Source organism: Lissotriton vulgaris, chromosome 5, assembly GCF_964263255.1.
Source record: "Lissotriton vulgaris chromosome 5, aLisVul1.2, whole genome shotgun sequence".
NCBI lineage: Eukaryota > Metazoa > Chordata > Amphibia > Caudata > Salamandridae > Lissotriton > Lissotriton vulgaris.
The window spans coordinates 1140486229-1140498921 of record NC_141693.1 but is presented as its reverse complement, the minus strand read 5'-3'; the positions used below and the strand labels follow the sequence as shown (position 1 = coordinate 1140498921).

General features: G+C 43.5%; 1 protein-coding gene across 17 annotated transcripts in view; it reads left to right on the top strand.

Moving 5' to 3' along the window:
- ABLIM1 (actin binding LIM protein 1) overlaps positions 1 to 12693 on the top strand; it is an 899845-nt gene that overhangs the window by 750617 nt on the left and 136535 nt on the right. For all 17 annotated transcript variants that reach the window (XR_015295979.1, XR_015295980.1, XM_086922894.1 and 14 more), the window contains exon 8: positions 6021 to 6079. Coding sequence is in view for 15 of the 17 variants with exons in the window: in XM_086922894.1 (XP_086779020.1) it covers positions 6021 to 6079 (59 nt within the window). In the remaining 2 variants the exon portion in view is untranslated. The remainder of the gene's footprint in view (positions 1 to 6020; positions 6080 to 12693) is intronic.

Below are 12693 nucleotides of genomic sequence, written 5' to 3'. Positions count from 1 at the left end.
TTTTAATTTCCATTACAATAGTATCTAACGTTCATGGCTTACTGCCTGTTTCGGCGTTCTAACACAAACTCAAGAACAATGTCCCACAAATACACAATTACCCTACCAGTAAAGTCCTGACCATTTCTTCTCCTTATGACCTATACTGGATCTTTAAAGGAATAAACTAGTCAAAGGGTGAGTAGCCTGTGAGAAAGAAAATACGTTAGGCATTCAATTATATATTTGCCTGAAAGTGCTTGGGATGGTGTTGTATGGAAGAAGTCACGAAGTCCATACAAGAATAATATATAAAAGGTGTATTTATTGCAAGCTACAGGTAACAGCTGGTGTCCCTCTCCAGGCTAGCAAGCAACTGCCAAACCAGGCAAAGAGAGAGAACACAGAAGTAAGAAAAGATCCAAAAGGAATGAACAGATTAAAGGGGCAGTATCAAGAAAGTGATAAAGCATGAAAACAAGATACAACATATCCTCATTCCTTCAGTAGAAGTAAAATAAAAGAAGGAAAATAAACGTAAACAACAAAAGAAAACATAAAAAAATAAAACTAAGGATCATCACAATAATAATCTTGCAAATAAGAAGGAGGTTTGCTGACCCTACTCGTAGAGCACCGACCCTCTTCAGAACAAGCATCAACCGCAACCTTTCCCCTCACAACCACATCACCCACATCCGCATTGGCATGTCTTTTGTAAAGAGCCACTCTTCTAAGATTCCAGTGTTCACCATTTTTCAAAATAACATATCTTTCATGAACAGATTTAACCTTGTACGGCCCCCTGAATTTAGTCAAACCCCCAGAAATCCGCCCAGGTTTCACTTTGACCAAATCATTCACCCTGATTTTCTGAGGAAGATTGCGTACCACTTCCACGGCCTTCTTCACCCCACTAGGATTCCCCAAACTCACACACGCTTTCATCCAAGCTGAAATTAACTTGGTGCCAGCTGGACGACCCCTCATCACAGTAAAAGGAATCATACCGGAAGAATAATTTTCAGTCGTGCGGTATGCCCAGATTAACTCCTCCACCATGCATTTCACAGAACCGCCAGTAGCCATAGCCATTTGGATTGCCCCTTTGACCATGCGGTTAGCCCTCTCGACCATTCCATTCCCCTGTGGGTTGTAAAAGGATGTCCTACTATGGACAATCCCGCAAGCACACAAAAACTTTCTCATCTCCTCAGAGGTTAACTGAGTCCCATTATCTGTTATAAGTTTCATTGGAAACCCTTCCTCCCTGAAAATTTCAGTTAACAATTGAATTGTCACCTTAGTGAGTATTTTCTTGCAAAACTTTACTACTAACCATCTAGAAAAGACATCAATCGGAACAAGGGCAACCCTCAAATCCACACAAAGGCCATTGAAAGGACCGACAAAATCCATACAAACAGAATGCCAAGGAGCAAGAGGTTCCTCAATAGTGCCATGAGGTGCCTGACTGCCCACTTTTAACCTCTTCTCACTCTCGAAACAATCAGAACACCTCACAACCCAATCAGAGACATGTTGATCCATTGACGGCCACCAGAAGTATTCTCTCAGCCTTTTTTTTGTGAGTGACTGACCCAAATGACCTTCGTGTGCCAACTTGAACAGAGTAAACCTCAAATCTTGTGGTGGAATAAACTTGCTACCCTTCATTACAATATTATCCTCTTTGTCCAAGATAGACAGTTCATCTAACACTTTCAAAAATGGCCTGACTGCACACTCAAGAGTGCTCTCTCGCCTAGTTCCCTTAACAATCAATTCTTTCACCTTAAGTAGCACACCATCACTTGCCATGCCCTCATCCCATCTCTCCTTTCCTATTGCACCTGAACAGAACTCAACTACATCACCAACCGGTGCTACCGAACCTTCACACAAAGATGACTCATCACCAGCTCGATCAACCTCTTGCCAGGGTAGCGGAAGTCTCGACAAACCATCTGCCAAGTTATTCTTCCAACCAGGAATATAATCCACTTTGTACAAATACTCTTGCAATCTTGCACCTAACCTTGCTAACCTCGCAGAGCCTTTCCCAGCTCCACCCGGCGACAGTATCCTCACCAAAGGCTTGTGGTCAGTCTGTAATCTGAAAAGAGACCCCCACAGATACATCCTGAAGTACGCGCATCCCCAAGCCGCAGCGAGTGCCTCTGTCTATTATAGAGTAGTTCCTCTCCGAAACAGTAAGGGACCTCGATGCAAACGCCACCGTCTTCAAACCTGAAGGATGAACCTGGGCAAGCACAGCGCCCAAGCCAACACCACTTGCATCGACAATCAGAACAGACTCCATCTTAGTGTCAAAGGGTGTCAAAATACCAGCATCACATATCTCTTTCTTAATTCCAACGAACGCACTCTCCTGCTCTTGGCCCCAACAAAACTTACAACCCTTCTTGAGCAATACTCTTATTTTCTCTGTCTTATCCGCAAAATTGCGAACAAATTTTGCGTAGTACTCTATAAGGCCCAGAAACGACCTCAACTGATCCCTATCGACAGGTGCTGGTGCCTTCCGTATGGACTCTAACAAATCACGCTTGGGCCTCACCCCATCCGCCGACAGGGTATAACCCAAGTACTCCACCTCTTCCACCGCAAACTTGCATTTATCTTTCCTCAAAGTTAACCCAGCCGACTCCATCTTATTTAACACCTCCTTCAAGATTACATCATGCTCCTCCTTCATTCTACCAAACAGCAACACGTCATCTTGAAAATGAACAACATTTTCCACCCCATTCAACACTGAACCCATCATCCGCTGGAACACACCTGCCGCCGATGCCAACTCGAACGGCATCCTAGTAAATTGGAAAATGCCCTCAGATGTGATAAACGCCGTCAGATGTTTTGACTCCTCATGCAGTTTGATCTGATGATAGGCACTCCGCAAGTCTAACTTTGTGAAGAATCTCCCACCTTTCAATAAAAGCACCAACTCATTAATATTGGGAAGAGGAAACCCATCCACGATAATATTGCGGTTGAGTGTGCGCAAATCAACACAGAATCGGTATTTGCCATCAGATTTGGTCGTAATCACGACTGGTGAAACCCAACTTGAGGTTTCTATCTGCTCAATGACCCCTTGTTCCAACATTTCACTCAACATCCTTTTCACCTCACCCCTAGCTACAATGGGTACCTTCCTGACCTTATGTTGCACAGGAACGGCATCCGGTTTTAACATGATCTTATGAACATAGCCTTTCAGCTCACCAATCTCCTCCTTAAACAACTCAGGCATCCCATCAACAATCGACAAGGTGGGTACTTCATCCACCACCATCACTTGATCATCAGCCCTCGGATTCAACACAATATGAAGATCATACTGGTGTCCCCAACCTAGTATGGCTGGACCAGACTGGGCAACGTACACCTTACCTCTCACTGTTCTACCCTTGAACGAAATATTAGCAGACATAAACCCCATAATCTCAATCCTTTCACCTTGGAACCCACCTGGATTAATGTCCTTTGGTTCCAACTCAACCTTGGGCCAATTCACACAAAATAAGCACACAGGAATAATGGTCCAGAATGACCCCGAATCCACCATCAACTCAACTTGCACACCATCAATCTCAAACATCGCCTTAGGTCTTACCCTCCTCCTTGGATTCATATCCAACTCCTCATCACTCACAAACAAAATTTTATTCGCTCCCTCAACGCTATCAACAGTAGCGACATCAGCCTGTTCTTGTTGAACAACAGCAATCTTTCCTCTGGGAACAAACTTGCACATTCTTGAAAAATGTCCCCGCTTCCCGCATTTCAAACACTCTTTGTCCAAGGCAAAGCATTTTTTATAATCAGCAGTATGGTACGTGCTGCCACACCTTGAACACATTTTATCTCTACTCTTGTATGAGTCACCATTACCATAAGCATTATTAAACTTTTTGCCAGCATACTTCTCACTCTTCTCATAGGATTTCTTTCCTCCCACAGCTCCCACTTCTTCAACAACATCTACAGACGACACATTCTCTTTCGAACTATCCTTGCGTTCCATCTCCTTCATACATGCACCAGATTCTTCAACTATCTTAGCAATGTCAATAGCGTTCTGCAAAGAAGGATTCTTCGCTGCCCACAGCTTCTCTCGCATCTTCTTGTTCCCACACTGGACAATGAGCTGGGCCCTAATCATTTCATCTCTGATGTTCCCAAAGTTGCATTTCAACGATAACTCCCGCAGACGAGTAACAAATTGATCCACACTCTCTCCTTGGCGCTGAGGCTGCGTGTAAAATTTGTGTCTAGCCATGACAATGTTGACTTCTTTTGAGTATCTTTTCTTCAAACGAGCTTTTGCCTCCAAATACACGTTAGATATAACTCTTCCTTCAGCATTAGTTCCTGGAGACAAAAATTTTAAAGCATGCTGACCCTCTTTCCCCAAGGTACTCAATAATAGCGCCCTTTTCCTCGTAGCACTGAAGTCCTTGCCATCAATTGCCTCAATGTAATTCTCGAATACTTCAATCCATTCCTCCCACTCTATAGGAGCATCCCCGGTTTGCTGTAGAAATAATGGTGGCATAACTGCACTGTTGCTTTCCATCTTCCTCTTTCTCCCTTTATCTCTACGTTATCTTATACTGTGCTTCAACTGCCCCAAAAATCCAATAATGTAACGAAGTCTTATTAAAACAACCAAAAATAATAAGGCTGCCTCCCCACGAGTTACGCTGACTCCCCGCAGGCTAGTAAAATTAATTATGTTCAAAACGTTACTCACAAAACTGCTTTAACTCCGACATTTTCCGGAGCTGTCTCTCTCCTCTGTGCGGCTATTACGTTACCTAGCAACCATTTGTGTTGAAGAAGAAAATGGCCGCTGTCACGTAGCGCATGGACGTAAATGCGTCTGGACGTACCGTGATGAGTCAGGGGGAGCTGCCGCTTCCTCTCATCGAAGAGACAACAATGGCAGTGTTCTCCAAAAGAACAGCGTCTCGTGGAAAGCGTTGGGGCCTTTTCAAATGTCGCACGAACGTGGCCGAAGTCTCCGGTAAGCGTTACAGCCCACTGTTCAATGTCGCACCAGACTCGGCAAAGTGCATCTATTAGATCGCACTGACGAGGATGTTAGTCCCGATGCACAAATGAGTGTAAAAACACATAAACAGTACTCACTCCGTGTTCCTTATGTTCCACGGCAATATACTCCGTTTTTTCCTTCCCCGAGTATGCCAAATACAGTCTCGACTCAATCCCAGTTAAGTCGTACAGCACAGTACAGCACAGTAGTTCGACTTGGAAAGCGAATTCTTCTTGCCAGTAACCCTTACGCTACCGAATTCAAGCGTGGTTCTCTCCACCAGCTGGTAACAATTCCTTCAGTAGCTTCTTCATAAAATGCTAGCCTTCCATCGCCAAAATGTTGTATGGAAGAAGTCACGAAGTCCATACAAGAATAATATATAAAAGGTGTATTTATTGCAAGCTACAGGTAACAGCTGGTGTCCCTCTCCAGGCTAGCAAGCAACTGCCAAACCAGGCAAAGAGAGATAACACAGAAGTAAGAAAAGATCCAAAAGGAATGAACAGATTAAAGGGGCAGTATCAAGAAAGTGATAAAGCATGAAAACAAGATACAACAGATGGCTCGTGAATGTTAGATATATTTGGGGACACGTGGGTTGCATCAATAAAGACTGCGTATACATAGAGCATGCATTCAAAGTAGGAATAACCCAAGGTCCATCTGGAGAATGTGTAGATTTGAGGGCGTGCATGTGGGAAATTACACTGTCGTTCTTGATAAGTACAGGAGTGATTTGTATCTCTGGATAGTGTAAGCGCATGGTTTGTGTCGGAATGATGCAATGGATCTGGCTTGATGTCTGGACCTATGAGCCAAGATGGCGCACCGTGGCGTACATCATGATAGAACTGCTGAAGCTTAGGGAGAGGAGAATGACGTGAACATCCATCTGCTCTTTATCAGATTACTTGATTTCACTTCCCCTAAGTAATAAAGGATGTTGTTACAGGTTCCACAGTCTGGCATCCTGACTGCAAGCTGACCACCAAGGCCGAAGAAAAGTTACGGGTAAGAAAAATGACTGTGATGGGGAAGCTACCTTAATTCCAAAAGCGCACGCGCACACACTGCACACCAAAGCTTAATAGGCATAGCATTGCAGGATGTAATACAAGTGTGATTAGGCACAAGGGTCTAATTTAGCATGTTACATTTCAATTCTTAACAGTATCTAACGGTACAAGCAGTCTTTTACATTTAAGGGCACCCAATCAAGGCTATGTTTTCAGATATCATAAATAAACAGCATGAGCGTGGACCATTCAATGAACGTGTTGCCACTTTCATATATTGCTAGCTACATGCACACACATTAATTGTGTGATTTGCGCTTACTGCAAAATGTGTATTCACACCAAACTTGTTGATTTGAATATTCATGAAGCATCTCAATATTTTGAAAAAAGATAAAAGCATAGTGTGTGAGATAATTATACACCTTGTGGAATAAAATCCAAGATACTTTGGCGATGGAACATGACGACTACGGTACAAGGGCAGCTTATGAAGCAAATTTTAGAGTGAGGAGCTACTATATGTCAATCCATAGGGCACGAATTGCTTGAAAATGCTAATACATTAAATACGGACACGAATGACTGTAGGAAATTCGATCCCTACATATTTTCTAGATATGATTCTCCAATATCACTAAATGATGACAAAAACTCCAGAAAGTATATCCACCCATATAATAATACATATAGCAATGTGTTATTTGATGAAGATTATCAAGTCAAACCATCCTCTTCTAAGAGTAATCAAACCAACATAAGCAGAACAGATTTGTTACATAAGGGTCAGCACAAATGGAAAAACCTGTGCCCAAACACCACAGCATGGGATGGAAACAAGATGGGATCATTTCACTCATTATGGGACATTCATGTAGATGAAAGACGTTCACCTCCAGGATGTCTCTTCTGTCATACATGGGCTACCAGCCAAAAACAATAAGCTGGCGTCAGGTCGAGCGCTTGACCTTCTCAAGCTATATACAACATAGCTCATCTTTGCATAACAAAACTGCAGAACTTCATCCCCTCTACGTATATCAACCACTTACTACCTACTCTGAACACCCTGATATCATTGCAGATATCCACACCTTTAAAGCACTCAAACCATGTGTGTCACATCTAAGAAATTATAAATAAATAATTGAGATAACGGGGAAGAGAAGTTCAGGATCAGACCCAAAGTAATCTTAATGGACTGGAAAGAATACTCTTGAATGATCTTGCTAAAAACTGGACTATTGAGATGAAACTCAGAGAAAAAGAGAGGGGCAACCATTATTATCATGAAACTGGTGAAAACTGGCAAGAGAAATTGCCAAGAAAAGGATGTTGAGCACAAAACTAAAACTGGGGCACTTCATAGACTGTATTATCGTCAAAGCTCTCGATTATGGCAATTAATGGAAAAGTACACACTCTTCTGTAAAAAGTACTCTTTGAGTATTATACATTAAGGCTATGGGAACTATCCAAGAACTATCCAAGCCTGTACTTGAAACCCTTCACCCTAAAAAGATGTAATCATTCCTGAAAGTAAGCCCATAAATGCACTGTTGCCAGTGAACTATTGTTATCACGCACCTCCTATGTTCTAGAACCTCCAAATCATTGCACAAGTATATCATACATAATTGGGACATTTGGTATGCAACCAACAGCTTCAGAAGAGGCTAAAGCAACACTGAAGTATATCAGGTGCTCCCTCACAATTGTTCATATAACCATATTAATGTATGTTTGAAAGATTTTTTTTGTGTTTCTGGCAAGATAATGAAACTACTATGATTATGATCTGCCAGAAATGTGGTACACTTATATTTAAGGATAATGCTGTATCTGCAGTCACTCACCTGTTCATCAACAATATAAGAAAACTGGGAACATGTATTAATGGCACAAAAGATCCCAACCTGAAACTTACCATGAGATAAGTTTGAAGTTTGAAGTTTATTGGTTTGTGTAGCGCTGAATCACCCATGAGGGTATCTCGGCGCTTGGGACGGGGAGGAACATCATAGACAGGGGAAGATTAGAAGAGGTGGGTTTTTAGCATCTTTCTGAATTGGGCTAGATTAAGTCCAGAATGTAGATGAGAAGGTAGGTTATTCCAAAATAGAGGGGCAAGATAGGAAAATGCCTTGCCACCACTACGTGGCTTTTTAACTCTGGGGATAATGAGCAGATGCTCAGTGCTTGACCTCAGAGTTTGTGCAGGGGTGTAGGAGGAGAGCTTGTTAGAGAGATAGGAAGGGCCCTGCCCATTGCGAGCTTTATGAGTAATACCGCCTATTATGAATTGTACCCTTTTCCTTATAGGGAGCCTGTGGAGTTGGTTCAGGAGGGGTGCCGAGGTTGTTCTCGCTGGGGTATTGACAGTGAGTCGGGCAGCGGTATTCTGCACCACCTGCAATTTGTTAATAGCAGTTTCGTTGGCTGAAAATAGTAGGGCATTACAGTAGGCAAGTCTACTAAGTACCAAGGCCTGCATCAGTGTTTTCTTGGTGGAGGAAGGTAGAAGGGGAAAGATCCTTCGCAAGAAGCCTAGAATGTAGAAGCAAGAGCCTGCAGTAGTGTTGGTGTGGGTGTCATGGGTGAGTCTGTGATCAATCCTGACACCTAAGTTCTTGACCACTTTTTTGGGATAGGGGCAGTACCCAGCTCTTCCGGCCACCAGGTAGGCGACCAATAAGTGGTAGCTCCTCCAAACAACATGATTTCAGTTTTGCCCGCATTTAGTTGTAAAAAGTTGTTACACATCCAGGCAGCGATCGATTTCATGCCTTCAGAGAACCTAAGTTCGATGTCAAGTGTTTATTTATAAAATGTGAGTAGAAGCTGAGTGTCGTCAGCGTATGAAATGGGAGTAAATCCCAAGGATCTCATGAGTCTGGCCAGAGGGGTGACATAAACGTTAACCGCATGCGCGCTAGCGGAATTCCGCTCTCACGCTGGGTTTTTTAAAAACGCACTTTACGTGACGAGCTGGGCTCGTCATCAGCGTGCGAGGAGGCTACGCCATGACGAGCCCAGCTCGTCATCAGCGTCGAAGGGGTTAAAGAGGGTCGGGCTCAAGCAGGAGCCCTGCGGGACCTCCTTGCTGACCTTGGTGGTGTTGGATGTAAACGATCCCATGGTGACAGTCTGGGTTCTAGAAAGTCAGTGACCAATTTCAGTGCTAACCCCGAATGCCTATGTCTTGGAGTCTGTCCAGAAGAATGTGGTGGGAAACAGTATCAAATGCTGCTGACAAGCCAAGCTGCACCAAAAGCGCTGCCTGACCCTGCAGATACCCTGATTTTCTGAATTTTATTATTTATGTAAATAATCATAATACAAAATCGGATTCACCCATTTTAACCAAATGACACTGCTTTGCAGTGAAAGGTGGAGTTACAAATTAGTGTGTGTGGCAAGGTACAGTGTTTGCTTTTTCTGTGTCATCTCCTGATACTTTCAGCAGCTGTGGTGGTGGGGCCCAAGGAAGATCAGGAAAAACAGCTCTGGAGCCTGGACCTCATCTGGCCGCATTCGAGATGCCAGTTAAGAGACTCTGGAGAAAATTACATCCTTGTGAGCAGGGGCTTCAGGATGAAAAGCAGGGTGAGAGCAACAAGGTGCAGATTTAATAAGAAAAATAAACCGTGGGATTGTAGAGGACAGAAAAGGAAAAAGAAAATATATTAGCATAACAGAATTAAAACTAATGAAAAGGGACTGCAGAGGAACAGAGAAAAAATATTAAGGACACATATTAAGGAACAAAGAGTATGGGAAGCGACAGGTAGGAGTACGACTTGGAGAAAGAGGGAAGGAGAGGGGAGATTTGAACAAAGAGTACATTTAGGTAGAAATGGAGAGAGCAAACAGAAAGAAATAGAGATCCAATTTGAAGGTGAGGTAGAAAGGAGGATAAAAAAAGGCAGGAAGATTAGAAGGACGAGTAAGAGGGATGGTGGGAAAGAGAGAGTGGAATCATTGAGGGAGGAGAAAAAGTGAAAGGAAGGAAGGACATGAGGAATGCAGATAGGAACTGAGGTCCCGATGTAGTTAATCTCATTTTACCGATTCCTAAATACTGAATTTTACCAATTCGGTTTTTAGGAATCGGTAAATATGATGTAGGTAAAAAATTGGTAAAATTTGCCGATTTGGTAATATTCCTTATTACCAATTCGGTAATACCGATTCGGTAATAAGGAATACCTTCCCATTCATTCCTATGGGCCTGGTGGCCCATAGGAATGAATGGGAAGCTATTCACTATTACCGATTCGGTATTTACCGAATCGCTAATAGCGGGAGCATATTCAAGGGTGTCAGGGTGTCACATTGACACCCTGTTGCACCCCGAATCGTGCATGTGTGCACATGTGGCGCACATACATGCCCTAAGGGCATGTATGTCTGCCAAATGGCACCTTGAAAAAAACAAATTATTGCTTTTTTAAAGGTATTCGGTATTTACCACCAACTTGTAGTTGGTGGTGAATAACGAATCCTTAAAGCAAAAATGCACTCACTTAAGTGCTACCTACATAGCTTTTAAGGAATCAGTAATTTACTGATTCCTTAAAATAAGGAATCAGTAAATTACTGAATCCTTATTTCCAGCCTCCTACATTAGAAAGGGCTAAATACCGGTCGGTAACAGGAAATTCACAGATTTTCGGCCGTTACCGACCGGTATTTAGCTACCTACATCTGGCCCTGAAAGACCTATCAGCACAGCGGGTGAGTTAGAGGCACTGGTGGTCAGCGAGCGAGGGGCTTGCTCCCATATTACAGCTGTCTTTAATACAGACCTTAGGTGCAAGCAGGCTAATAATCCTTGCTGCATTAGGCCTTAACATGACACCCTTGCTACACCTCTACTCTACATTTTAAGGAAACAACACCTTACTAGAGGAGACAAAGACCTGATTTTCATAGAGAGCACATAATAAGCTGTGCAATAGGCAAGGGCCACAAGATGCAAAGTCACAAGAATTAATAGCCCAGGCTGTATCAAAGCTCAAAGATCACAAAGGCTCATAGAGTAAAAATACCGTCTGTGTGCTCACGAGTATCTTGGACACACATGGAGCCTTACTCTCTAACTGCATTTCTCTCACTCTTTCTACATAACATGGCCCCTCTGCACCTGGTTTCTAGGCTTCAGGTACTATGGCAATGTGCCAAGGTGCCAACAAACACCCGCCTACCAGCAAAAGGCTCTACGGTGAAAGAAATCAGAAAACATGTAGTTCGAGGCATGTGTGGCTGTAGATACACATGCTTATCATAAGTCAGCTGTCAAGCATTGGGCTCGGATGATTACATGTAGTTTTTGTTTGTAGAAGTTTTTTTAATCCCAAGGCTGTGTGTCTTCTCCTTTTGGTGATACTGCACATGTGCATCAACTCCACTGATAGATTATTTCTTTCTGCCGATGGGTTCGAAAGTACTCTTGCGTGCTCTGGTTCGAGATCATTTTGGACTCCCTTCGGTTCGCCAGTAGATCTCCTAACTCTACGGTATTGTTTTGATTGTGTAGCCAATCTGCATTCTGAGCAAAAGAACAATTTTGCGTATTGGTTCCTTCGATTTGCATCGACGGCCTCTGGGCCACACCCAGCTGAGCCCTTTTTCATACTGAACAGCTCTTACCAAAAAATGAGCTGCTGATGGAACTCAGCCCGTTCCGCTTTTGTCCAAAGTGACATTTGAAATACCCTCACACCGAACAAACACTCGGTCTACAACTTATGTCTCTCGCCTGACCAATGGGAAGATACTTGTGAGGTCTGCAGGTGATTCTGATCTAAGAAACTCTTCAGGACCAACGTGCTTGGCACCTAAAAATGCAGCGCCAACACTCAGATGACACATCCAATATCTTCGGCCAGCCGGACAAGGAAGAAGAAGCCTCGGCAGCCAAGGAGTCCATCTCTATCCACGTCTCCATACCAGAAATAGAACAAGATCTCATCAGCCTGTGGTCTTCCGAAAAGTGTTGGATCGTGAGTATACCTCGCCCGAACAATAAAACTGCTCACGGGACGCCACTGCACAAAAGCTATGGCGCGCACCGATCTACCTATTCAGCCGCTTCTCCCTCGGGCTTGGTGCCGAAACATCAGCCTACAACAGGTGCCTCCAACTCCAGAAAATCAGCCTTAGAATTGACACATCGGACCATACATAGCCTCAGTACCAAAACAGAAAGTACACGGTGCATCCGGTCCGACCACACCGTCACAAAAATGTTACACCTTCGGACAGGAAACTCCACCGAGCCTATCCTTGAAACTATGAAAGAGCGGCTCAATCTGAGGCAAAATTCATTAGATACAGCTCGGAACAAAGAAACGTAGTCTTCAACTGGCAACACCTCTACACTCTGAGAGACAATTGTCTTTTGAAGAGGCTATTGAAGTTAACCCCCGACTCGTTAGTAGCCATTGCAAGTAAGAGAGCGAACTCCCAAACAACTGGGGGACGCACCTAACTCAAACAAGGAGTCAAAACTCGTTGATGCAACAGGAAAACAGGTAGGAAAACGGGTTGTAGCCCAGTCTGCTAATCATTGGCGACTTGCCAACAGCCAAGTCCTGTGGCACGTTA